At 44.7% G+C, this 27,043-nt stretch overlaps 1 protein-coding gene across 3 annotated transcripts in view; it reads right to left on the bottom strand.

The window, feature by feature from the left end:
* Positions 1–24,425: 24,425 nt before the first annotated feature.
* The window catches only part of LOC124606623 (U6 snRNA phosphodiesterase), a 44,549-nt gene continuing 41,931 nt past the window's right edge, over positions 24,426–27,043 (bottom strand). For all 3 annotated transcript variants that reach the window (XM_047138615.1, XM_047138618.1, XM_047138617.1), the window contains exon 5: positions 24,426–24,618. In XM_047138615.1, the coding sequence (XP_046994571.1) occupies positions 24,427–24,618 (192 nt within the window). In that variant the 3' untranslated portion in view covers position 24,426. The remainder of the gene's footprint in view (positions 24,619–27,043) is intronic.

Genomic DNA, 27,043 nt, shown 5'->3' with positions numbered 1-27,043 from the left:
ATAGTTTTGCAAGTGGTACACTTACAGAAGGTGAACGAGCTTATTCTATTACAGGAACTGAGGCTTTGGCAATAGTATGGGCTTTTCGAAAATTTCAATATTTTTTTATCTGGAAATCACACTAGGGTATTCTGCGATCATGAAACATGATTTCATTCCTATTAACGTGCAAATTACTACACAAACGGTTACCCAGATGGTGTCTGTTCGTACAAGAATTCGATTTTGAAGCCATTTATATAAAGGGTGAACAAAATATTTGAGTGGATGCCTTGTCTAGGCTTCCGCAAGGACTAAGGGAGTAAGCGGAACTCACAAAGCAGACCTCAGATTTCAGCGTACTCCTTATGCACGATGGTTCTTTTAGACCACATTACCTTAAAATGTGTACTGACATGTCCCAGTTACAAGAAGAGGATGAACAGTGGCATAAGGTACGGCAACAGCATGTGTACAACTACTCTGAAATAGGTAAAGAATACAAATTGCACAACGAAGTATTATTTTACTGAAGAACACCTGATTCTCGTAACTGATGTCTGCTTGCCAGGAAAATGCATCGGCACCTTTATGCAGTACATACATAATGTACGGGGACATTATGGAGTGACAAAGTGCACTATTAAAATCACATCTTACAGTCATTTCCCAACAAATATTGTGCAAGTAATCAGGAAATGCATTATATGTCAAAAGGCTACAGACCCGAATAAATCCGTATTAATGAACTGTGTCCAATCATACAAGCAAAACTCAATGGCCTCGTGTGTGTGGCCCCTCTGATGTCAAGCTACAGTTCTTTGACTATGCTCTTTGGTTTTGTCTTTGTTTTCTAGCGCTATGTTCAATGGCCATCTTCCTGTATTCACTCTATTAAGTGGCGAAATAAATGTCGTTTCGATCCTAGAAGTATGTTATTATGGTTCAACACCACGTAAAACTCTCAGTGGAGACCCCAACTTCAACATTGCGTGTTTGGGAATTTTTATTTGCTTATTTTCATCAGTAACGGACTCAGAGTGCCAGCCCACATTGTCTTGAGAACAATGAGTCTAACAGTGTAGTTTTGTGCAAGTGCATCATACCTTAGCAATTGTGCTTGAGTTTTTAATAGTGATCCTAATGTACAGTTGGTTAAAAGTGAACAATTTACTGGCCCCGCCATGCCAGCGGCCACTTAACCAACACTGGCCCAACATTGCCACTGTCAAATGCTACTACATAGCGAGGACTGCCACCCGGACAGTGCACGCCGCTCACCAACAAAGTAAACGATAATCATGTGAAGGACATTTTGTTTCACCCTCTGGTTAAGCAGTCGCCTTCCAGTGGGTTTGATGTGCAGACCTGTACTCCGAACACTGATACGCGTGGGTTTGCACATTCTTACTTGCACATATTACAGCTCGCCCCTCTGATTTCTCGGATGTCCTCAAGCAGATCGACGGACTACGCACTCATAATGTAGAGTTACGCTCCTGCATTGCTACCGCCTCCACTGAATTGACTTGTGCACGGATTACCTTACGCTGTCTCTCTGCAGAGCCGCTCCTGTCAATGGAGTGTCCCTCTCCTGTTGTGTCTTCACTCTGCTTCGCCCATGTCGAGCTGAACCTTTCCTGCTAGCAGTTCCATGCAGATGCAGTTGGACCTGCAGGACGCTCCTGCCCCTGCTTTGTGAGATCCTTTGCATCGCGTGGCTGTCGCACCACTCCTGCCCACGTCACTCCAGCCCGGCTCAGACGGTCATGTTCTCGCTTTGCGGGATCGCTCGCTTTCCGTGGCTACCGTGCCACGTGCTCAGCCATCGCCTACTGCTGACACTTCGTACACATTGTCCTGGCACACCAAGGTTAGTCAACTGCAGCTGCAGCGAAAAAGATAGTTCAGGATTTACTGGCTTCGGGTGTGCTCCAACCATCGAACAGCAGCTGGTCCTCTCCCATCCACCTGGTGCCTAAGAAAGACGGTTCGCACCACATGTGCAGTGACTACAGGTCCCTTAATGCTAGGACTATTATAGACAACTCCTCATATCCAGGATTTCACGCAGTTACTGCATGGTTCGAAGTTTTTTTCTGTCTTTGACTGTTCTAAGGCATATCACCAAATTCCAATGCACCCACTGGACATTCCAAAAACGGCCATAATTACGCCTTCCGGCCTTTTCGGATACTGCTTCATTCCGCATGGTTTAAAAAACGCTGCACAGATGTGGCAACGTTTCATTGATTGTACATCTACATCTACGTGATTACTCTATTATTCACAATTAAGTGCTTGGCAGAGGGTTCACCTTCAAGCTGTCTCTCTACCGTTCCACTCTAAAAAGGCGCGTGGGAAAAATGAGCACTTAAATTTATCCATGCAAGCCCTGATTTCTCTTATTTTATTGTGATGATCATTTCTCCCTATGTAGGTGGGTGCCAACAGAATGTTTTTGCAATCTGAGGAGAAAACTGGTGATTGAAATTTCATGACAAGATCCTGTCGCAACGAAATACGCCTTTGTTTTAATGACTGCCACTCCAATTCACGTATCATGTCTGTGGCACTCTCTCTCCTACTTCACGATAATACAAAACGTGCCGCCTACCTTTGAACTTTTTCAATATCATCCATCAGTCCCACCTGATACGGACCCCACACCGCACAGCAATACTCCAGAATAGGGTGAACAGGTGTAGTGTAAGCAGTCTCTTTAGTAGACCTGTTGCACCTTCTAAGTGTTCTGCTAATGAATCACAATCTTTGGTTTGCTGGATCCGCAACATTATCTATGTGATTATTCCAATTTAGGTTATTTATAATTGTAATGCCCAAGTCTTTAGGTGAATTTACAGCCTTCAGATTTGTGTCACTTATTGCGTAAGCGAATTTCTTTTAGTACTCATGTGAATAACTTCACACTTTTCTTTATTCAGGGTCATTTGCCACTTCTCGCACCATACAGATGACGTATCTACATCATTTTGCAATTCGATTTGGTCATCTGATGGCATTACAAGACGGTAAATGATAGCATCATCTGCTAAGAGGGCTACTCGTATTGTCCCCTATATCGTTAATATAGATCAGGAACAATAGAGCGCCTATAACACTCCCTTGGGCAACACCTGATGTTACTTCTGCTTTACTCGACGACTTTTCATGTATTACTATGAACTGTGACCTTTCTGACAGGAAATCACGAGTCCAACCGCACTACTGAGGCGATATTCCTTAGACACACAGTTTGGTTAGAAGCAGCTTGTGAGGAACGGTGTCAAAAGCCTTCTGAAAATCTAAAAATATGGAGTTAGTTTGATATCTCCTGTCGATAGCACTCATTACTTCATGAGTATAAAGAGCTAATTGCGTTCCGCAAGAACAATTTTTTCTGAATCCGTGATGACTGTTTGTCAAATCGTTTCCTTCGAAGTACTTCATAATGTTCGAATACAGTATATGTTCCAAAACCCTACTGCAAATCGACATTAGTGATATGGGCTTGTAATTCAGTGCATTACTCCTATTTCCCTTTTTGGGTATTGGTGTGACTTGAGCAACTTTCCAGTCTTTAGGTACGGAACTTTCTGTGAGCGAGCCATTGTATATAATTGCTAAATATGGAGCTATTGCATCTGCATACTCTGAGAGGAACTTCACTGGTGTACAATCTGGACCAGAAGGCTTGCCTTTAGTAAGTGATTTAAGCTGCTTAGCGACGCCAAGGGTATCTGCTTCTATATTTCTCATCTTGGCAGTTGTTCTTGATTGGAATTCAGGAATTTCGTCATCTTTGGTGAAGGAGTTTCGGAAAACCGTGTTTAATAACTCTGCTTTGGTGGCACTGTCATCAGTGACTTCGCCGTTGTCATCGTGCAGTGAAGATATTGATTGCGTCTTGCGACTGGTGTGCTTTATGTATGACCAGAATCTTTTTGGGTTTTCTGCCACATTTCGAGACAGACTTTCGTCGTGGAAACGATTGAAAGCATCTCGCATTGAAGTACGCGCTATTTTTCGAACTTCTGTAAAACTTTGTCAGTCTTGGGGATTTTACGTTCTTTTAAATTTGGCATGCTTTTTTCGCTGCTTCTGCAACAGCGATCTGACTCGTTTTGTGTACCATGGGGGGCGGGGGGTTCAGTACCATCACTTATTAATTTATGTGGTATATATCTCTCAATTGCTGTCGATACTATCTCTTTGAAATCATTCCACAACTATTCTACGCTTACACGATCAGATCGGAAGGAGTGAAGACTGTCTCTTAAAATGGCGATAAGAGTATTTTTATCAGCTTTTTTAAATAGATGTACTTTTCATCGACTCCTTTCTGAATAATGAAAGGGTTTACTGGAGAGGTCCTGACCTTCGTCCGACCGAGAAACAACAAGGAACTTTGGCACTGATGGAAGAACTGTCTGTGGCTGAGACTCATTTAACTTTCGTTTGTGAGCAGACATAGTAGATGATGAGGAAACCATTGCGGAAGTATCCCCCATGATTACCGGCGTCTCCGATGGCGCGCTCGTTCCTCGTGGGGTCCCCTCTCTGAGGGCACTCCTGCTTTAGGTGATTGTTCATACCTCAGGTAACACCTCCCGAGAAACGGACGGAGGGACCAGTCGGCACTTTCGGAAGGTACCAGCTTGGGTAATCACCCCTCCCTGGGCTTGGCCTTTACCAGGGGGTACGTACGTGTCCTACCTGTCTACCTGGGGGGGGGGGGAATTACGCGGCTGCGCATGGGAATGCCTGGGTCAGCCTTCAGACACGCACAGGGAGAAAGAAAGAGAAAAGGGGGGAACAAAGAAAAGGAAAGAAGAGAGGTCTCAGACGCTGCAGCGGAGAAGAGGGTAAAGAGAAGAGGCAAGCAAAAGAGAAGGACAAAGGAAGGACAGACTTTCCAGCAGGGAAAGTGAAGAAGAGAGACTGTCTTACAGTTACAAGCGTCCATGTCTGGATGTAGGCACAAAACATACTCATAGAGGGGGAGAAGGGGAAGGGAGGAGGTGGTGGGGGGCGGGATGGATGGGGGATGTGGAAAAGGAAGGTATGCAGCCCAGAAAGGAAAGAGGGCCGCACTAGCTCGGGGTCACGTGCTCACCACGCATGTATCCACAAAAGCATTGTGGACCCCCTGGGGGGCCGCGAGGGGTTATGGGCATTAAAATCTCCCAGAAGTAGGGAAGGTTTAGGGAGTTGTTCAATCAGTGTAGCTAATACGTTCAGGGGTTCTGCACCATCTGGAGGAAGATATACAATGCAGACAGTTATTTCCTGTATCGTCCTTATTCTGACAGCCACAGCTTCAAGAGGAGTTTGAAGAGGCACATGTTCACTACAGACAGAGTTTAGGACATAAACACAAACTCCACCTGACTCTCGATTATAGTCACTACGGTTACTGTGATATCGCTTGTAGCTGCGGAGGGCAGGGGTCCGCATTGCCAGGAACCAAGTCTCCTGTAGTGCAATGCGGATAGCAGGTGTAAAGCTTAACAGTTGCCGTAACTCAGCCAGGCGGTGGAAAAAACCGCCGCAATTCCACTGGAGGATGTCATCATGAGACTGGGAAGGCATGGAACATTCAATGAGGCAGTTTATGCCTCATAGTTACCTGCTGCCACCGATTAATTGCCTGAGCAGTCTATATCCATTGTGTGTGAGGGACTGGTGAGATATAGGTCCTCAGCGGACGCCAAAATCTCCACCCTATCCAAAGCCGCAGAACTCGTAGGTAGCGGTGGTGTGGGTGCCACCGCAATTTCCTTGCTCTTAGAATTTTCTCGCTGCTCTTTGGGTTTCCCTGGCTGGGAGGACATCACTGGCTGAGTATCCGAGGCTGAGGATGAGCGTGAAGCCCTACGACCAGTTGCTTTTGGGCACTTCAGCCACTGGCGGGTGTTGTCTTTCCCATTAGAAGAAACCGGGGAAGGGAGTGACCCAAAGGACCCCTTTCTAGTGAGAGAAGCCAAAGAAGACTTACTTACATTTTTCCAGCTTAGAAGTGGGGATGGACGTCCCCAATGGTTGGGGAGCGGGGGGGGGGGATTTTCTCCCGAAGTAGGTGGTGCAGAAGCAACAGGGAGGGAAATGCCTTCCGTAGCGGATGCGTGAGATGATGCCATATGCACTGGATGCAGGTGTTCAAATTTTCTCTTAGCCTCCGTGCAGGTCAGTCTCTACTTGATGATTTTCCTTCCTTTCTTTCTGGAGAACCCTGCAGTCAGGTGAGCAAGGCAAATAGTGCTCTCCGCAGTTGACAGATGGGAGGTGGGGCACGTGGAGTATTGGGATGTGATGGGCATCCACAAATTCGGCATGTGATGCTGGAAGTACAGCAGGAAGACATACGGCCGAACTTCCAGCACTTCAAGCACCGCATTGGGGGAGGGATATATGGCTTTACATCACAGCGGTAGACCATCACCTTGACCTTCTCAGGCAATGCATCACCCTCAAACGCCAAGATGAAAGCACTGGTGGCAACCCTATTATCTTTCGGACCCCGGTGGACATGCCGGATGAAATGTACACCTCGCCACTCTAAATTGGCCCGCAGCTCATCCTCAGACTGCAAAAGAAGGTCTCTGTGAAATATGATACCCTGGACCATATTTAAACTCTTATGGGGTGTGATGGTTACAGAAACATCCCCAGCTTGTCACAAGTGAGTAACTCCCGTGACTGGGCAGAGGATGCTGTTTTGATTAAGACTGACCCAGACCTCATTTTGGACAAGCCCTTCACCTCCCCGAACTTGTCCTCTAAATGCTCAACAAAAAACTGAGGCTTCATCGTCTTGAAAGATTCCCCATCAGCTCTCGAACATACAAGGTACTGGGGTAAGTAAGATCCACTGCCATCCTTATCCTGACATTCCTCCCATGGTGTGGCCAGGGAGGAGAATGATTTGGGGTCCAACTTCTGTGCGTTGAATTGAGCTCGCGATCGCTTAGAGACTGCTGGTGTTTCACCACCAGCAAGAGATGATGGACTATGCTTCATCGCGTGTCATCCACCCTGATGCCAACCACTCTGACCAGGGCCCTCCCCACGGGCACCACACAGCCGCAGCAAAGGCCACCTGGCAGGGTGGCCATTGCCGGGAGTCCCAATGCCCCAGGGTGATAGGGCATCTACCCCTTGGCATACATTGGGGGTTAACGGCGCAGGCATCAGCAGAGCGATCCGTGTGTGGTCAGGGGGCTACAACCAACAGTGTACATTGCGGCACCAACACAACAGGCTGGCTACTGTGCTGGATATCAGGTGCAAAAAAGTCCATGGTCATTTTCGATGCAGAAATCGACACTGCATAGTGCATCATGCAAAACGGATGCAGGAAGGTGTCCTCGTCTGAGAGATGGAGAATGAGCGGGACTGAAATGTGACAATGAGAAACTGGGCTAAAGATCTCAATGCATGATGGACATGATGCACCTTGTATGGCGCCCTTTGCTCTTCGGGAAAATTTTGAAGAATGGAGGCCAAACCCTACAGGGGACCATCACAAAGGCTGAAATGAGTGAAACTCCTTTTAGTTGCCTCGTATGACAGCTGGAAATACATCGGGCCTATTCTAACCCACAGATCCCCAAGGGGAAATGACTAACTGCACCTCTAAATGTGACAGTGTCTCCTGATGGTGGGGCATGCACTGAGTACCTTTTCTGCTGTAGTCATTGACAACAGTAACTTTACAAATTCACCTTATGAGAAACCATTTAGAAACAGGAAACATGCAGCATAACTGTTCTGGATCAGAGCAACATTTAGTCTGTGCCAGAGCATTACGGTGATGCTGTGAGTATATACACGATTTGTTCAGTCCTGCCTTGAATAATGAAGCGAAATCTCTGGATCACCAAGGAAGGCATATTTTAAGATCAATGAAGTCATTCCTAAGTGGTGATTTGAGCCACCACACTGGCAAATGAAGGTGTATTAGTACTCATGCTCTAATTCAAATCAATGTTTGGACAACAATTCTTCTCATGCACCATTCATGAATGGAAAGGGGGAAAAGGGGGGGGGAGATGGAGGAGATCAGATACTGTTACCAGAAGTATCCTCTGCCGCACACTGTCAGGTGGCTTGTGGAGTATACCTGTACAGTAGTCCTGACTCAGAACTTCAGTCTTACCTAAGCCCACCACAATGCCCAACAAACTCCAGTGACAGGAGCTACAAGAGTGTCATTGCGCATCATGGACAGAGTTACTGCTGAAATTCTGAGAGCAAATTCTGTAAAGAGTTGGACAAGATATTACATCCTTCCTCATTCAGCATTGAAAAATTACCATAATGACAAAATTTGATAACTCAGAGCTAATATGGAGATTTGCCAATAATCAGGGTGCCATTTTTGCTTGAATATTATCAGCTGCCTCGTCCATTGAAAATACCTATCAAATACATTCTGGTGACAAGCTGTGATGCCTTTATGTTAACTTAAAAAAGAATCCATATCTCCACGAAGGCCTTTGAGAGCTCGCAAAGACCATATAAGGCTTCTCGCAGCACAAAAAAGGTACTGTGTATTATGAACTACTCCCGTGTGTCCATCGCAGCTGGCATTTATCAACAACTTTTTGATGCTCTGTGGTCACAATACAGAAGAAAACAACCAAAAAAAACTATCAAGAGTTGCTACTGCATTATACAGTTGCCTTTACTCTTCCAGTTCCACAAAAGAAGTTTCTCAGGAGTTTGGTTAGGAAGTCATCCCTTATCGCTCTTATTCATCTGATCTTGCACCCTCAAATGTCTACTTCTTATGCTCTACATCAAACAAACAAAAAATGCCTTTATCTCCAAACCAATATGTTTATTCCAGTGTGAAGTCAAAAACTACCTGAACATTGTCATACTTCATAGATAACATGAGAGAGTCTATTGTTGACAATTATGTGTGTCAAATGTTTACTTCTTGTAGTCAATAAACCAACAAAAACACTAATAGAAATTAATTAAAACTTATGATAACCTTACAACAAAAGTCTAGTTTTGTAAAACTAAGTATCTGTAACATGAGCTTGCTCAACTCATTACAGATGAGCATGATATTGCACATTTTTTGCCTTGAAAACATCCGTCTATATGCAGTTCAGTCATACTCAAGTAGCACTATAGAACTACCTTGAAAGTAGGGAAGTGTGGCAGTGAGAGCAGCTTAACTAAAATTCACCTTGTCCATACAGAGATGTGTACGCTGAAGTCCATAAACTTACATATTCCAGCACTGCAAATGATATTCCCCAACTCAGTGTACAACTTTATGCCCATAATACATCACTTGCACTCCTGTGTTTCAGGGTGAGAAGAAAGGGCATCCATAAATAATCGAAATTGATCAGTATAATTTTTGTACTGTACTTATGCTCTTAAATTCACATAAGTAACATTTTACACTGCAGATAGGTTTGATTCCTTTTCTTGCCTAATGGATGATTAAGTATTCTGGCAATACCATATTGTTTGTTAGTTCAACATAAAATGTAAAACAAAAACTATCAGATGGTGGCAACAATTTATCCATGAAATCCTACTTTTTTAACTTGTGGTGACGCACATTTTTACATTTTCCATCTTCACTTTTTTGCATTGGCTAAACAGTACAAACTGTACCATAGACTTCACTGGTAAAGGAATTCAAAAAACAGGGTGTACACGCAGACAAGAAAAAAAAAATCCCGGATTTCCTGGTTAAAAATACACTTTCTCCCAGGCAAAAACATACTTTTTCCCTGTTAACTGACAGTATATTTTTTTCTCGGAACTGTATGACTTATCAGTCCTTTGAATGGTTATAGTTTTATACACGGGCATAGAATTTTCCAGCGCTTTAGAAAGCTAAACACAGGGGAAAAAAAAGTTTTGGAAAGATCTACGATGTGCAACAACATGTACGCTGCGTATTTTTGTATTACAAAAGTATAAATTCGAATTCCACCAAACACCGCATTTTACTTTCCAAAGCATTGAAATCAAGATTGCGATGCGCTTTTGTAAGCCAGGCATAGCCCATGTCACGTGATCTCGGCAGCCGATGACAGCGGGTATTCAGAGCTTAGGACACGTGATGTAGTCAGCCAATAGCAACATTTCTGTTAAGTAATGCGAACACACAAACAGAAAAAGTTAATGGTTTAAATTAATAAACACAGTGTTGCTACATGAAAAGCAAAGCAAAGCTTTCACATATAATATTGGTCTATAAGATTAATACCCTGCAAGAGAGGCTAAGATTTCACATATGATGCTTTTTTTATGCGCTTATTACAATTTAAGATGTATCACACAAATGTGCCAGTAAAATTTTTAACGACAACATAAATGTCTGATCTTCTGGGCTCGAAATTCATCTAAATGGCTCGGCATCAAAGAGTTGATTTTTAAATGAGAGTCAAATGCTCTGTGATTTAAGAAATTCATCGTACGTTCTCGCACATAGTTCAACTTCCGTAAAAGGAAATTTACTTTGATGGCGACGCTTTTCAAACCACCATTCGGAACATTTTCCTGCGACCTATTAGAAATAGGTTCGTTTCTGCAGTTGCCACAGCGCCAGACAGGGGTCACCGCGCTTGCGCAGCTACGATGTCGTAGGGAGACCGTATGTTCGTACGTGTAAAACATTAATAGCTCTTACATTATGTCATAAAAGAAACAAGACATCAGAGGATACTCCAAGAGCTTAGGAATTTCCTGGCCCATACTAAAATGTCCACATTTAAAGTGCACATTCGTATGTCCAGATTCCCAGTGAAGTAGGCCACGACCTGATATTAAGTTTTTCAATGTGGTTATTGGGATGTAAATTTTCTTTAAGTACTGGTAGGCCTACTTGGTTATCTCATGTTTGGTTCTTTATTATGGCATAATGCAATATGTGCTAGAAGTTGAAAATGTGCACTCGAAATGCAGCGAACAGTGTGTGGAATTAAACACTTCGTTTCGAACATATTGTCTGCCTGAGCGGAAAAGCTTAATACAAGAAACCGACAAAAATAACTTCGTTGTTCTGCAAGGAAATTAATGCTTGACTGTCAGAAAGGTGGAAATAAAATTAAATCTGCAACTAACAACACATTTTAGCCTTCCGTAGTTATGTGAATGGATTTTAATTCTCTTGATAGCTCCTGGCCACAGACATCTGTTTTGTTTTCATTTGAAGTGAGAGCAGTAAACGAAGAGGAAACAGCAAAATCACTAAATGTAAACACGGGTCACATGGAGACTACCCACTTCCCCACTATAGCTCAGACTGCTTTGAGCATCAGCCCCGGATCTACGATATTTCCGAACCGGGGCAATACCCCACCACTCCCTCAAGTGTTTGAGGTAGGACGTAAAAAATCTTAAAAAATCGAATTTTCAAAAATATGTTCATTTTGTAGTGGACATCATTCTAAAGAGTCTGATGCATAAAACATAGTGTTCGAGGAAATGTAAGACACGTTATTTGGTCTTAAGTGTGCCAAAGTGCAGTGCCACACCTCTTCACACAGCTTTCTCCTATCACACATCACTGTACTTTGCTCTGTGGAATTTAAACGTGTATATTTTGTAATGGATGGCATCAAACCATATTCAGGACAGTGGAAATTAAAATGTCCTGTGGTGCCTCTCCTGCTTACAGACGGCCGGTTTCACATCCTGTCCCTCTTTCAGAACATTTGCACTCTTTATTCTTTATTCCCTATCAGCACCCAACTTGCTGCTTTGTGTGACATAAAATTAAATATAGGATACATAAACCCAGTAAAGACATGAGACAAGCAAGACAATACACATTTCTTCAATCCTAAGCTCCTAGAATTTTTTCTCTCTAATCTTGCTACAGCTTCCCGATCTGATTACGTGTATTTTGTCACTGTCTGCTAGATAAAACAAAATAGGCCTTTCCAATACTGCTACAATTGTAACACACAACAAATAAACAAGACTGTTTTGGTAGAAAGTCTTTTTTGTAACGACAGAATATAATTCACGAAGTTGGTTGGTTGGTTGGTTGGTTTTGGGGTTTGATGTGGGCTAAACATCGAGGATTTCAGTCCTCTGTTCCAAACAGACATACTTGTAAAAGGCCTATACAGTAAAAGCATAACCTCTACACCCAGAGGGAAGGAACACCAAAAGGTACAGAGCTAAAATGAACACCGCAACTACACAAAATAGAGGACACTTAAAAGGAGCAGAGCAAATAGTTGACTAGAGTAAAACAGAATACAGTGGTTCATGGATCAGGTAAAAGGCAACCACTCAACTACAAACTAAGAACCTCCAGGTGGAAAGCATTGATAGAGGTACCAACATAACTTGTTACCATAAAAGACACTATTTTGCTATCCATGTCACAATTAAAAGACTCTGAAGTGGGTGTAGCCTGAGAAATCATGCAAGAGTGCCCACACTAGAGCGAGTGACAAAACCCAGCTGCACGGATAAAACGTAAAACTGAGTCAGCTATAGAAGCAACGTCGCCGAGTATTAAAGGAAGTGCAGCTGGCTAAATTAAAGGACTGCCGCAAGGGGGCTAAAAGGGGGCAGTCTATCAGAAGATGGACCACTGTCAGCCCTGCATCACAGCGACACTTGGGCGGGTTCTCACAGCGAAGGATATAGCTGTGGGTCAACCGCATATGTCCAATTCGGCGATGGCAGAGAAGAACTGAGTCCCTATGCGTGCTCCTCAAGGATGAGTTCCATATGGCCGTGGACGACTTTACCATGCGGAGCTTATTTGGCGTGTTCAAGACAGACCATTCAGAGCTCCAGACATCGCGGACCTTGTGATGTAGGGCTGACCGGAGGTCCCTTTCCACGAGACCAATCTCCAGAGGTGGCGAAGTGGTGGCCTGCCTGGCCAACCGATCGACACGTTCATTTCCTGTAATGCCGATGTGGCCTGGGGTCCACACAAACGTCGCTGAACGACCACACTCGGCGAGAGCAAAAACAGCATCTTGAATACCATGCTCCAAAGGGTCCCGAGAAAAACACTGGTCGAGCACTTGCAATCCACTCAGGGAGTCACTGCATATGACAAATGACTCCCCAGGGCAGGAGGAAAGGTGAGCGAGTGCACGATAAAGAGCAACCAGCTCCGCAGTGGGAATGCTACTCAACGTAGTCGCCGTGGATGAAAGCAAACCCAGTGCGTCCATCGACCACAGAACCATCGGTGTAGACTACATCTGCATCGCGAAACGAGGCGAGAAGAGCCATGAGTTGTTGACGAAGACTGGCAGGTGGAACGGAGGACTTGGAGTCGCAGGACAAATCCAAGCAAAGCTGCAAGTGAGGGAGGGACCAAGGAGGGGTAGAAGAAGAGGGCCGGAAGGATGGAGGAAGGGGAAAGGACTAGTGACGAGAGAAGGGAACGAACGCAGACCGCAATTGGGAGACCAGACCTAGGCCGCAATCGTGGGGAGGGGAGTGCAGAAGACGGAAAAAGGAGCCTGCGGTTTGGGTGGTCGGGCGATGCATGGACGTGGGCAATGTATGACGCAAGTAATTGTTGTCGGCGGAATTGTAGGGGAGGGATTCCAGCTTCTACAAGAAGGCTAGTCACCAGACTAGTGCAGAAGGCACCTTTCACCAGTCTGATGCCACAATGGGGAATCGGGTCGAGGATCTGCAACGTTGAAGGTGCTGCCGAGTCGTACTCCATGCTCCCGTACTGAAGACGGGACTGGACTAAGGCCCTATAGAGCTTAGGAGGGTTGTTTGTGCAGCCCTCCCCAAACGGTACGGCTGAGGCACCGAAGGATGTTGAGGTGCCGCCAGCACCGTTGTTTAAGCTCACGAAGATCAGGTGTCCAAGTGAGCTGAGCATTAAAAAGCATGCCAAGGAAGTGATGCGTGTCCTCAATTCGAAGGAGTTCATTAGCAAGGTAGAGCTCTGGATGGAGGTGGACTGTTCGACGATGACAGAAATGCATCACTCTGGTCTTAGAGGCTGAGAACTCAAAACCATGGTTGGATGCCCAAAAATGTGCCTTACGGATAGCTCCCTGCAGCCGCCATTGAGAGACACTGATGCTTGGGGAACTTTAATAAAGACAAAAGTCATCAGCATGTAGAGAGGAACAGACAGATGAGCCCACCACAGCCACAAGACCATTAATCGCCACCAAAAAGAGGGGAACACTTAGAACCGAGCCCTACGGGACACCGTTCTCCTGAATATGAGCAGAGCTAAAATAAGTGCCAACTCTAACCGGAAAGGAGCGATTGGAGAGAAAATTCCGTAGAAAAATCGGAAGTGGACCACGTAAGCCCCATTCGTGCAGCATAGCAATGATATGATGGCGCCAGGTGGTATCGTACGCCTTCCAAATATCAAAGAAAACAGCAACTAGATGTTCTCGCTGAGTAAAAGCTGTACGAATAGCCGACTCTAGCGAGACTAAATTGTCAATCGGTGAGCAGCCCTGAGGGAAGCCCCCCCCCCCCCCCCCTGTTGCTGGGCTAGGAGGCCCCGAGCTTTGAGGATCCACATGAGCCACCGACTCACCATCCGTTCCAGGAGTTTGCACATAACGTTGGTAAGGCTGATAGGGTGATAGCTATCAACCACCAGTGAATCTGCACCAGGTTGGTAACGCTATCCTGCCAATGACTTGGGAAAACGCCGCCCTCCATCCAGATGCTGTTTAACAGGGCAAGTAATTCACCCTGACAGTGCGCCGAGAGATGGCGAAGAAACTGGTTGTGGATTCGGTGTGGACCTGGAGAGGTATCGGAGCAAGTTGTAAGGGCACTTTCCAACTCCCACTCACTAGAAGGGGTGTTGTATCGTTCCCAACGGTGTGTGCGAAACGACAACTGCGTACACTCAGCCTGCTCTTTAATGGCACAGAATTCTGCGCTGTAGCCTGCTGTCGCGGAACTACGAGTGAAAAGTACTCTGCCAGATGTTCGGCGATGGCGATTGTGCAGTACAAAGTGTACCCCGAAGAGAAAGGCAGGGGACAGACGCATGAGGGTGAAAGCCAAAAATGCGCCGAACCCGTGACCACACCTGAGATGGGGAGGTGTGAGAACATATGGTGGCAACATATTTTCCCAGCAGTCCTGTTTGCTCCGCCGGATTAACTGCCGAGCCCAGGCCCTCTGCCGTTTAAAGGCAACCAGATTCGCTAAGGACTTATGATGCCAGTGTCATTGCAGGCCTCACCGGCGGTCCTGGATAGCTTCTGCAATCTCGGGTGTCCACCAAGGGACTGACTTACGCCTTAGGGTACTTTAAGAACAGGGGACAGTTGCCTCGGCAGCAGAAACAATGGCCATAGTAACCCCGTCCACTGTCAAATCAATGTCACCAGGAATCGGAGCAATGGCCATAGTAGCTGAGGTGTAGGCTGCCCAATCAGCTCCACGAAGAGACCATTGTGGCAGCTGGTCAGGGGGTTGGAATTGAAGAGAAACCAGGATAGGAAAGTGGTCGCCACCACAGAGGTCGTCGTGGACCCTCCAATTAGGTATGGAAGAAGACCTGCGCTACTAAGAGATAGGTCAATGGCCAAGTATGTGCCATGAGTCAAGCTAAAATATGTGGGAGCACCAGTGTTAAGGAGGGAAATGTCCTGGTGTGCCAAGAGAGCCTCAACGTTCCTACCCTGGCCCGAGATCTGGGCCCCACCCCATAAAGGGTGGTGGGCACTAAAGTCCCCCAAAAGGAGGAATGGCGGGGGGGAGCTGGGCGAACAAGGCAGCTAGGTCAGCAAGAGGGACAACCTCACTCAGGGGAAGGTAGAGGGAACAGATGGTAAGCTCCATTCCTGCCCGGACTCAAACAGCCACAGCCTTGAGAGCCGTGTGAAGTGGCATGGGGGCACTAGGAACAGTGGTAAGAACCTAAACACAGACACCCTGTCATATTCTACGCGGTTCTTATAGTAACCCCGGTAGCCACAGAGGGAGGGGGTCCGCCGAACAGGAAACCAGGTTTCCTGTAGGGCCAGACAAGTGGCAGGGAAGTGGCACAAAAGCTGTTTCAACTCAGCAAGGTGGTGGAAAAAAACATGGCAATTCCATTGAAGGATAATGGTATCCGACTGTGAAGACATGAAAGATCCTGGGGGGGGGGGGGGGGGATAGGTCACGCCTTAGAAACACTCGCCACCACCAATTGCGAAGTAGCCTGATGAACTTCATTAGGAGCTGCGGGTCGAGCAAAATCTAGCTCCTGAGTGGACGCTAGGTGCTCCACATCATCTTCACGTGCCGTGGTGAACTCCTTTTCTGTCTCTATGACCTCTTCCTTGTGCTTTTTCTTCTTTTTGGTAGGGTCACGCTTGTCCCTCGGTTTATCATGCTGGGTGGGCTTTTCCGACCCAGTCTCATGGACCGAGGAAGACCTAGAAGCCCTACGGCCCTCAGGTGGTGGCATTTTCCGCCACTGGCTGACATCTGGAGGGGCAGTAACCGTGGCAGAGAGGGCACCAAGCGATCCTTTCCGCACGAGGGGAGCCGGCGGAGGCGGGCACTTCTCCGGCTCAGAGGTGGGGACTGAAGTCCCCAAAGAAGGAGGGGTTGGCACTCCCGATGTTGAAAACGGGAGCAACGGAACAGGGTGTTCCCTCAATGACAAGGGGGGCAGGAATAGACGGCCGGGCTGGAGGGCCCACAAAAAGCGGCTGAGCTTGGGGGCTCATCGCCAGGGATGGCGACATTGAAGCTGCTGCAACATACGTCGATGAAATGCACACAGGGTGAAGTCGGTCGTACTTGCGTTTAGCCTCTGTGTAAGTGAGCCTGTCCATGGTCTTATACTCCACAATCTTCTGTTCTTTTTGATAAACCGCGCAGTCTGACGAGCAAGGTGAATGTTTCTGTCCGCAGTTGACACAAACGGGGGGCGGCGAATATGGGATGGGAGGCACGTCCACAATCTCGACAGGTAGGGTTGGCGTCACATCTCGATGACATATGCCCAAACCTTCAGCACTTAAAGCAGCGCATGGGAGGGGGGACGTAAGGCTTAACATCACAGGGTGTCACCCTCGAAAGCCAAGATGAAGGCGCCGGTGGCGACCCCACTATCTTTAGGTCCCCTGAAGACATGTCATACAAAGTGGATGCCACGGCGTTCCAGATTTGCACGGAGTTCTTTGTCAGACTGCAACAACAGGTCACAATGAAAAATAAGTCCCTGAACCATATTGAGGCTCTTATGAGGCGTAATGGAGACTGCAACATCACCGAGCTTGTCACAAGCAAGCAATGCCCGTGCTGTGCTGGAGATGCTGTCTGTATGAGGACTGCTCCAGACTTCATTTTAGACATGCCCTCAACTTCTCCAAACTGGTCCTCTGAATTTTCCACAAAAAACTGAGGCTTTGTGGTCAGAAATGAGTCCCCATCCGATCGGCTGCAAACCAGAAATCGAGAAGAATACGTCTCAGCAGGTAATTTAGACTGCCGTTCCTCCCCTGGTGTGGGCAGGGAAGGGAACGATTGAGGGTCATACTGTAAAGCATTGAACTTTCCTTTCTTAGAGACTCGTGCTTGCGCACTATTTGTATTTCCTTTCATGGTGGTCCTACGAGCAGCTAGGGAAAGGAATGTTCACCCAGACAGAGCCCCGCTTGCCTGGGTACACCTAATACAACCGGGAGGGCCACAGGTTCCCCAGAGGTCGCCCACTACCAACTGTTCTACCTCAACAGCTACGCATCTCCTCAGCTCACAGCACACCTTGAGATTGAGGTTTTTTTTATATAGGGTTAGACCATCCTTGCGACCCAGGCAGTTAAGCCAAGATCCCCGGGCTCTGTACCGTACATCGTTTCACCGTCGCACCTTATGGTGGTCGTTGAAGCACGCTCCGACTTACGGTATTGAGGACTGGTGGTGCTTCCCAGTCCCCAGCTCAGGGACCCCGGGGTCACCAAGACCGTACCCAGCAACTAAATGCTGAGCACCCTGAGGAGGTGGAGGTTATAATCAACAACCGAGCTAGGTTAATAATTGGCTCCTTTTACCAGCCACCCGACTCAGCAGCATTAGTGGCAGAACAACTGAGAGAAAATTTGGAACACATTTCACATTAATTTCCTCAGCATGTTATAGTCTTAGGTGGAGATTTCAATTTACTAGATATAGACTGGGACACTCAGATGTTTAGGACAGGTGATAGGGACACAGCATCGAGTGACATGCTGAGTGCACTATCCGAAAATTACCTCGAGCAATTAAACAGAGAACCAACTCGTGGAGATAACATCTTGGACCTACTGATAAACAGACCCGAACTTTTTGACTGTGTAAGTGCACAACAGGGAATCGGTGATCATAAGGCCGTTGCAGCATCTCTGAATATGGAAGTTAATAGGAATATAAGAAAAGGGAGGAAGGTTTATCTGTTTAGCAGGAGTAATAGGAGGCAGATTTCAGACTACCTAACAGATCAAAACGAAAATTTCTGTTCCGACACTGACAATGTTGAGTGTTTATGGAAAAAGTTCAAGGCAATCGTAAAATGCATTTTAGACAGGTATGTGCCGAGTAGAACTGTGAGGGACGGGAAAAACCCACTGTGGTTCAACAACAAAGTTAGGAAACTACTGCGAAAGCAAAGAGAGCTTCACTGCAAATTTAAACACAGCCAAAACCTCTCAGACAAACAGAAGCTAAACGATGTCAAAGTTAGCGGAAGGAGGGCTATGCGTGAAGCGTTCAGTGAATTCGAAAGTAAAATTCTATGTACCGACTTGACAGAAAATACGTTAAATCAGTAAGTGGATCGAAACAACATATCCAGATTGAAACGGAGGTTGACACGTGTAAAGCTGAAATACTAAATACCTTTTTCCAAAGCTATTTCACAGAGGATGACCGCACTGCAGTTCCTCCTCTAAATCCTCGCACAAACGAAAAAATGGCTGACATCGAAATAAGTGTCCAAGGAACGGAAAAGCAACTGATATCACTCAACAGAGCAAAGTCCACTGGACCTGATGGGATACCAATTTGATTCTACACAGAGTACGCGAAAGAACTTGCCGCCCGTATAGTACTAGGGACAGAAAGTTGGCTGAAACCAGACGTAAACAGTAATGAAATCCTAAACTCAGATTGGAATGTATACCGCAAAGACAGGCTGGACAGTGAAGGGGGAGGCGTGTTTATAGCGATAAGAAGTGCAATAGTATCGAAGGAAATTGACGGAGATCCGAAATGTGAAATAATTTGGGTGAAGGTCACCGTTAAAGCAGGCTCAGACATGGTAATTGGATGTCTCTATTGGCCCCCTGGCTCAGCAGCTGTTGTGGCTGAGCACCTAAAGGATAATTTGGAAAATATTTCGAGTAGATTTCCCCACCATGTTATAGTTCTGGGTGGAGATTTTAATTTGCCGGATGTAGACTGGGAGACTCAAACGTTCATAACGGGTGGCAGGGACACAGAATCCAGTGAAATTTTTTTAAGTGCTTTACCTGAAAACTGCCTTGAGCAGTTAAACAGAGAACTGACTCGTGGCGATAACATATTAGACCTTCTGGTGACAAACAGACCCCAACTATTTGAAACAGTTAACACAGAACAGGGAATCAGCGATCATAAAGCGGTTACTGCATCGAAGATTTCACCCGTAAATAGAAATATTAAAAAAGGAGGAAGATTTTTCTGTTTAGCAAAAGTGACAAAAAGCAGATTACAGAGTACCTGACAACTCAACACAAAAGTTTTGTCTCAAGTACAGACAGTGTTGAGGATCAGTGGACAAAGTTCAAAACCATCATGCAATATGCGTTAGATGAGTATGTGCCAAGCAAGATCGTAAGAGATGGAAAAGAGCCACCATGGTACAACAACCGAGTTAGAAAACTGCTGCGGAAGCAAAGGGAACTTCACAGCAAACATAAACATAGCCAAAGCCTTGCAGACAAACAAAAATTACGCGAAGCGAAATGTAGTGTGAGGAGGGCTATGCGAGAGGTGTTCAATGAATTTGAAAGTAAAGTTCTATGTACTGACTTGGCAGAAAATCCTAAGAAATTTTGGTCTTATGTCAAAGCGGTAGGTGGATCAAATCAAAATGTCCAGACACTCTGTGACCAAAATGGTACTGGAACAGAGGATGACAGACTAAAGGCCGAAATACTAAATGTCTTTTTCCGAAGCTGTTTCACAGAGGAAGACTGCACTGTAGTTCCTTCTCTAGATTGTCGCGCAGATGACAAAATGGCAGATATCGAAATAGACGACAGAGGGGTAGAGAAACAATTAAAATCGCTCAAAAGAGGAAAGGCCGCTGGACCTGGTGGGATACCAGTTCGATTTTACACAGAGTACGCGAAGGAACTTGGCCCCCCTTCTTGCAGCGGTGTACCATAGGTCTCTAGAAGAGCGTAGCGTTCCAAAGGATTGGAAAAGGGCACAGGTCATCCCCGTTTTCAAGAAGGGACGTCGAACAGGTGTGCGGAACTATAGACCTAAATCTCTAACATCGATCAGTTGTAGAATTTTGGAACATGTATTATGTTCGAGTATAATGACTTTTCTGGAGACTAGAAATCTACTCTGTAGGAATCAGCATGGGTTTCGAAAAAGACGGTCGTGTGAAACCCAGCTCGCGCTATTTGTCCACGAAACTCAGTGGGCCATAGACACGGGTTCACAGGTAGATGCCGTGTTTCTTGACTTCCCCAAGGCGTTCGATACAGTTCCCCACAGTCGTTTTATGAATAAAGTAAGAGCATATGGACTATCAGACCAATTGTGTGATTGGAGAGTTCCTAGGTAACAGAACGCAGCATGTCATTCTCAATGGAGAGAAGTCTTCCGAAGTAAGAGTGATTTCAGGTGTGCCGCAGGGGAGTGTCATAGGACCGTTGCTGTTCACAATATACGTAATTGACCTTGTGGATGACATCGGAAGTTCACTGATGCTTTTTGCAGATGATGTGATATATTGAGAGGTTGTAACAATAGAAAATTGTACTGAGATCCAGGAGGATCTGCAGTGAATTGACGCATGGTGCAGAGAATGGCAATTAAATCTCAATGTAGACAAGTGTAATGTGCTGCGAATACATAGAAAGATAGACCCCTTATCATTTAGCTACAAAATAGCAGGTCAGCAACTGGAAGCAGTTAATTCCATAAATTATCTGGGAGTACGCATTAGGACTGATTTAAATGGAATGATCATAGAAAGTTGATTGTCGGTAAAGCAGATGCCAGACAGATTCATTGGAAGAATCCTAAGGAAATGCAATCCGAAAACAAAGCAAGTAGGTTACAGTACGCTTGTTCGCCCACTGCTTGAATACTGCTCAGCAGTGTGGGATCCCTACCAGACAGGATTGATAGAAGAGATAGAGAAGATCCAACGGAGAGCAGCGTGCTTCGTTACAGGATCATTTAGTAATCGCGAAAGCGTTACGGAGATGATAGATAAACTCCAGTGGAAGACTCTGCAGGAGAGACGCTCAGTAACTCGGTACGGGCTTTTGTTAAAGTTTCGAGAACATACCTTCACCAAAGAGTCAAGCAGTATATTGCTCCCTCCTACATATATCTCTCGAAGAGACCATGAGGATAAAATCACAGAGATAAGAGCCTACACAGAAGCATACTGACAATCCTCCTTTCCACAAACAATATGAGACTGGAATAGAAGGGAGAACCGATAGAGGTACTCGGGGTACCCTCCGCCACACACCGTCAGGTGGCTTGCGGAGTATGGATGTAGATATTGATGTAAATACATCTAGAAGATAACACGTAATCTTTCTTACCTGTTATTCGTTTATTTCCACTCCTGTAGTCTGAATCTATGGATTTCGCTACTAATTATAACAACGCTCATCATTCACAAACCCAATCAACCACACAATCAGACAGCGGTTGGTTCATCCATTCGGCCTTACTCCGCTCAGCTTGTATAGCCCCTTTTGTCTGCAGGAAAGTTTGTTTCTACGTGCGACGAAGATTCCCCTGACAGAGACATCATGTACACTATGCACGCATTCACAAATCAACTTACGATTCATTCAGAAATCAACTTAGAATGTGTTCAAAATCGTTCAGAAACCAACAGGGATGTGTTTCAAAGTCATATGAATAATCGATAGACTAACGTCCGCTGGATGCTAGGCGCTTTGTGAAACAAGGTTTCCCCCCCCCCCCCCCTCAAGAATATGAATTCACCCCCCTCCTAGATGTGGGCCTGCTGCGCATGCATGAATCTGGCAGCCTAGGTGCTCCAGTAATATTTTTCCCCGTAGCATCTACCTGCGACTGCTTACACAGCCAACAGTTACATTTCTGTAGCCAGAAGCGGGAGAAGGTACTACTCAACTGCGCATGCCCATGACCCCGCTCGCAACTGCTAAAAGGAATCTAACGTAAACAGTTGTGACGTGACACGTATCGGAGGCAATTTGAGGCATTGCATAGTCTTCTTAAAGCCTTTGATACATTTTGCTGTTGGCAGACACTTGTATGAGCACTTTGTTTTGTTGTTGTGTATGGCGCATTTCCTTTGCAATTTAAGTTTTATTTTCGTTTTTCTCTCGTTCGTGTTTTATTGCTGCAGTATTATTCTGCAGTAGCAGGTTACAGTAATATCCATTGTTAGAGTATCGATCCTTACCAGTCAGAATTACAAAAATTTAACTCAAGACAAAAACAATGAAAAATTTCCGGATTTCTAAAAAATTCCCAGGTTTTTCCGGTTTTCTCCCGGATGAAAAAATTTCCGGGTTTTTCTCGGATCTCCCGGTTGTTCCGGGTCGTATACACCTTGAAAAATCTGATTTCATAAGTTCATTTTAATACTGTATCATCCATTTCAATATCAGTTTGGTTCACAAACAACTTGACAAGATTTTGCTCCTCTGTCTATATATTAATTTTTTTTTTTTTTCATTATCTGCAGTTCATTTTAACGAGTGTGTTTCTTTGTGAGTTCCAAATTCTGTATAACTATTACTCAATAGTCTTTCCAAAAATTCTTTGATTTCATTTAACTTTTGCTTCAATTCATTCTGAATTTCTTTTTAACAACACTAACAAGGGAACCTACCCATCGCACCCCCGTCAGATTTAGTTATAAGTTGGCACAGTGGATAGGCCATGAAAAACTGAACACAGATCAATCGAGAAAACAGGAAGAAGTTGTGTGGAACTATGAAAAAAATAAGCAAAATATACAAACTGAGTAGTCCACGCGCAAGATAGGCAACATCGAGGAGAATGTGAGCTCAGGAGCGCCGTGGTCCCGTGGTTAGCATGAGTAGCTGCGAAACGAGAGGTCCTTGGTTCAAGTCTTCCCTCGACAGAAAATTTTACTTTCTTTATTTTCGCTAAGTTATGATCTGTCCGTTCGTTCATTGACGTCTCTGTTCACTGTAATAAGTTTAGTGTCTGTTTTGCGACCGCACTGCAAAACCGTGTGATTAATAGACGAAAGGACGTGGCTCTCCAATAGGAACCGAAAACATTTGATCGCAAGGTCATAGGTCAACCAATTCCTCCGCAGGAAAACACGTCTGATATATTCTATACGACACTGGTGACGGCTTGTGCGTCACATGACAGGAATATGTTATCGACCCACCTAACTTGTACACTTAGTGAATGGGTAAAAAGATTCTTCTACCTTGCCCAATTTAGGTTTTCTTATGGATGTGATAATCACTCCCAAAAAAGTGATGAAAACAAGAGTTTGTCACATAAACTGAAAATAAAAAATTAAACTTTTCACTCAAGGGAAGACTTGAACCTAGGACCTCTCGTTCCGTAGCTGCTCTTGCTAACCACGGGACCACGGCGCTCCTTAACTCTCATTGTCCTTGATGTTGCCTATCTTCGCATGGAATATTTAATTTGTATATTTTGCCTTTTTTTTTTTTTTGTTCACACAACTTCTTCCTGTTTTCTCGATTGATCTGTGTTCAGTTTTTCAAGGCCTATCCACTGTGCCAACTTATAACTAAATCTGAGGGGCGTGCGATGGGGAGGTTCCCTTGTAAGTATCTGTTTCCACATAGAGCGGTAATGAAGATGCACAATTTCAGAAAGAGCTAGTTAGAGATAGGTTTTTCCCTGTACAAAGCTGAATTTAATACCCATATTTTGCTATGTAGATTTTGACATTTTGTTGTTTTTGTTGCTGCTGTGTAAATGAACTATGTTAGTGAAAAATCAGCCCTCCACCCCTGCCCTTGCAAAACATAACAGAAGATGCTACACAGAAGAAGAAGAAGAAGAAGAAGCAGAAAGTAATTTAGAAAATATAATTTGCTGTGGTACCAGACTGAGTATAAAATTTTTTCTTCTTTGTAACAATTGTGGTGATTGCTCACAGAACAAACTACTACATATTACTTACAAAATTAAATCTTAACTGTTCTAGAAGTTTTCACACATTATGTCTCTGAAAATGCACAATATAAGAAACAAAAAGTAAATTTATGATTGTAGCTGAAATGTAAAATATTTATTTCCAGTTCTGCACATGAGTTTCTCTACGTCTATGTGCCATTTATCTGGCTGTGCTTGACGAAACTGTTGAAACACTACGTCAAGCTGTGGTACGAGAGTAGAAATCGGTTCTTTAAGGTCTCCAAGACACCATCCAATGCTCAAGTGAAATGACGGATCCTGGAGAAGAAAAGTTTTACCAAAATATTATTGATAATTTACTTTTGCAAAGTATTTCTTGCCAGAAAATCTTATTTTCTAATGTAAACTATGGAAGATTTAAAGCAAGTAAGCACTAGCACCTTGTACATAAGATAATACTGTCCCAATTAATACAAGGGATATTTTAAATCAAACTTCAACCTCAGAAAAATTAAAAACAGTATTTAATTTTTGTATGTTTACATAAACATATACAATTAACAATGACTGCTTGTGTCTGTGTATGTGCGGATGGATACGTGTGTGTGTGCGCGTGCGCGAGTGTATACCTGTCCTTTTTCCCCCCCTAAGGTAAGTCTTTCCGCTCCCGGGATTGGAATGACTCCTTACCCTCTCCTTTAAAACCCACATCCTTTCGTCTTTCCCTCTCCTTCCCTCTTTCCTGATGAGGCAACAGTTTGTTGCGAAAGCTTGAATTTCTTGTGTATGTTTGTGTTTGTTTGTGTGTCTATCGACCTGCCAGCACTTTCGTTCGGTAAGACACATCATCTGTGTTTTTAGATACAATTAACAATACAGTTACACGGGAACAAAGAGGCAAAAACATAACAATGAGGGCAATTTTTTTTTACTATTCTGTGAAGAGCAAGGTCAGCATAGTTGAAAGACTGGCTGTAAAAAAAAAAAAACTGGACAAACAGGAAGGAACGAAATCCATTCAAACCAAGGTTATTACAGAGAGAGAGAGAGAGAGAGAGAGAGAGAGAGAGAGAGAGAGAGAGAGAGAGGAGCACCTTGGATGGGATTCAAGTGCTACTGTGGCAAGTGAGCAGTGAACTGAGTAATAGTACTGAGCCGTGCTCCGGCTCGCGTTTGTGCCGTTGACAGGTTGGCGTCATGTATTCGGACTGTGATCTCTCGTTTCCTTAGTGCGTTCACTGGTGCCACTACGTTTGCTCACTTTGTCTGTCTGTGAGTGGCAGCAGTGGCATTTAGCGAGTATTGTGGTACTATCTTTGGAGCGACCTCTAGTATTTCCGGGTCATCATGTGTCGGAGTTCAGTCAGTTGGGACGGAGCAGCAGTGAGGTCTGACAGCGTCAGTACTCGCTAAGCGAGCTGGCGATATATGCACTGCCCAACGGAAGGATGTGGTCGCAAGAGTGCATGACCACGTCGATGGTCCGGATTCAGCAAGTTTAAGTTGAATGGATTGTTATATTCGAGTAGTGCAACTTTCACTTGTGTGTGTGTGTGTGTTTGTGTGTGTGTGTGTGTGTGTGTGTGTGTGTGTGTGTGTGTGTCCGTAAAAGTGACCTCATGCCATCAAGCTGTCAGTTGGCGGTTTATACTCCGACATTTCCCTTGCCTGACTTGATTGGCAACGACCATTGGTTGGTCGTTCGGTCAGTCGTCTCAGTGGACAATGTGTATCTGGTCTTTTGACCGTTTCTGTCTTCGTAACGTTAGTCTTGTTGCTGTATAGTGACTGTTTTAGCAATGTTTGAGTGTCCGTTTTTGGAATTGTCTTATGTGGTTCCCCGTGCATCTAGTCAGATTTTGAATAGGCGGTTTGGTCTTAACCCTGTCTGCCTACTAGGACTTGGTGGAACCAACTTGTGTAATTAAATGCTTGTCATTTGATGATAACTGTTATTCTGTTGTGATATTTGTTACCACATCTTAGGTGGATTTTGCGAGTGTGCTGGCTGGTGTTTAAGCTGCCCCTAGTTTGAGTTGCCATCCTGTTAAGTGAGCATAACTCTTGGCTGCCTGACTCACCGCTTACGCAACTGTAATGACTTTTCTCAGGTCGATCCTTGGAGCACTGTCTGCGGATCACTCCCCTTTTTTTTGGTCTGTTTGTGTCAATTGTTTAAAAATAATGTTTTGTTTAAATTATTCCTATTGCTTGTGGCATTCAGCTGACAAATAATTTGAATTCTTTCTTACTAAGGCCTTCAGCCGTCAGTGTAGCTTGCGGATCAAGTACAGATTCCTTTATCCCCTCAGACCAGAAAACAGGGCATAAAAAAAGAGACCAAGCCCAGCACCACTGCTTTGCAATGAAATGAAATTTTCAATTCTGTTAATAAGGGAACACTTACAGCACATCAAAAAGCCAAAACATTGAGATTTTGGGCAAATCCTTCTTCTGACTTAGCAGAAAATGCAAACAAACACACACACCTGCATAATTGCTATAATATGGAGACAAGGTTGGAAACTATGAAGTGTGTAATAACAGCTTTTACGAACTGACGTGATATCTTTCTCTAAACTAAATTGTGCAGTATAAAATCATCAATAATTCGAAAACTCAGTAGTATGTTTAGCTGACACAGAAAAGTTAAAAAATCATGTTGAATGAAAACACCTGTATTCGCAGTTTCCTTGATTTTGTATGACGCTATTAAAAGCTAACTAGCATATCATTATACACT

Source organism: Schistocerca americana, chromosome 3, assembly GCF_021461395.2.
Source record: "Schistocerca americana isolate TAMUIC-IGC-003095 chromosome 3, iqSchAmer2.1, whole genome shotgun sequence".
Lineage (NCBI taxonomy): Eukaryota > Metazoa > Arthropoda > Insecta > Orthoptera > Acrididae > Schistocerca > Schistocerca americana.
The sequence above is the reverse complement of the archived record's forward strand: the minus strand, read 5'-3'. Positions and strand labels throughout refer to the sequence as shown.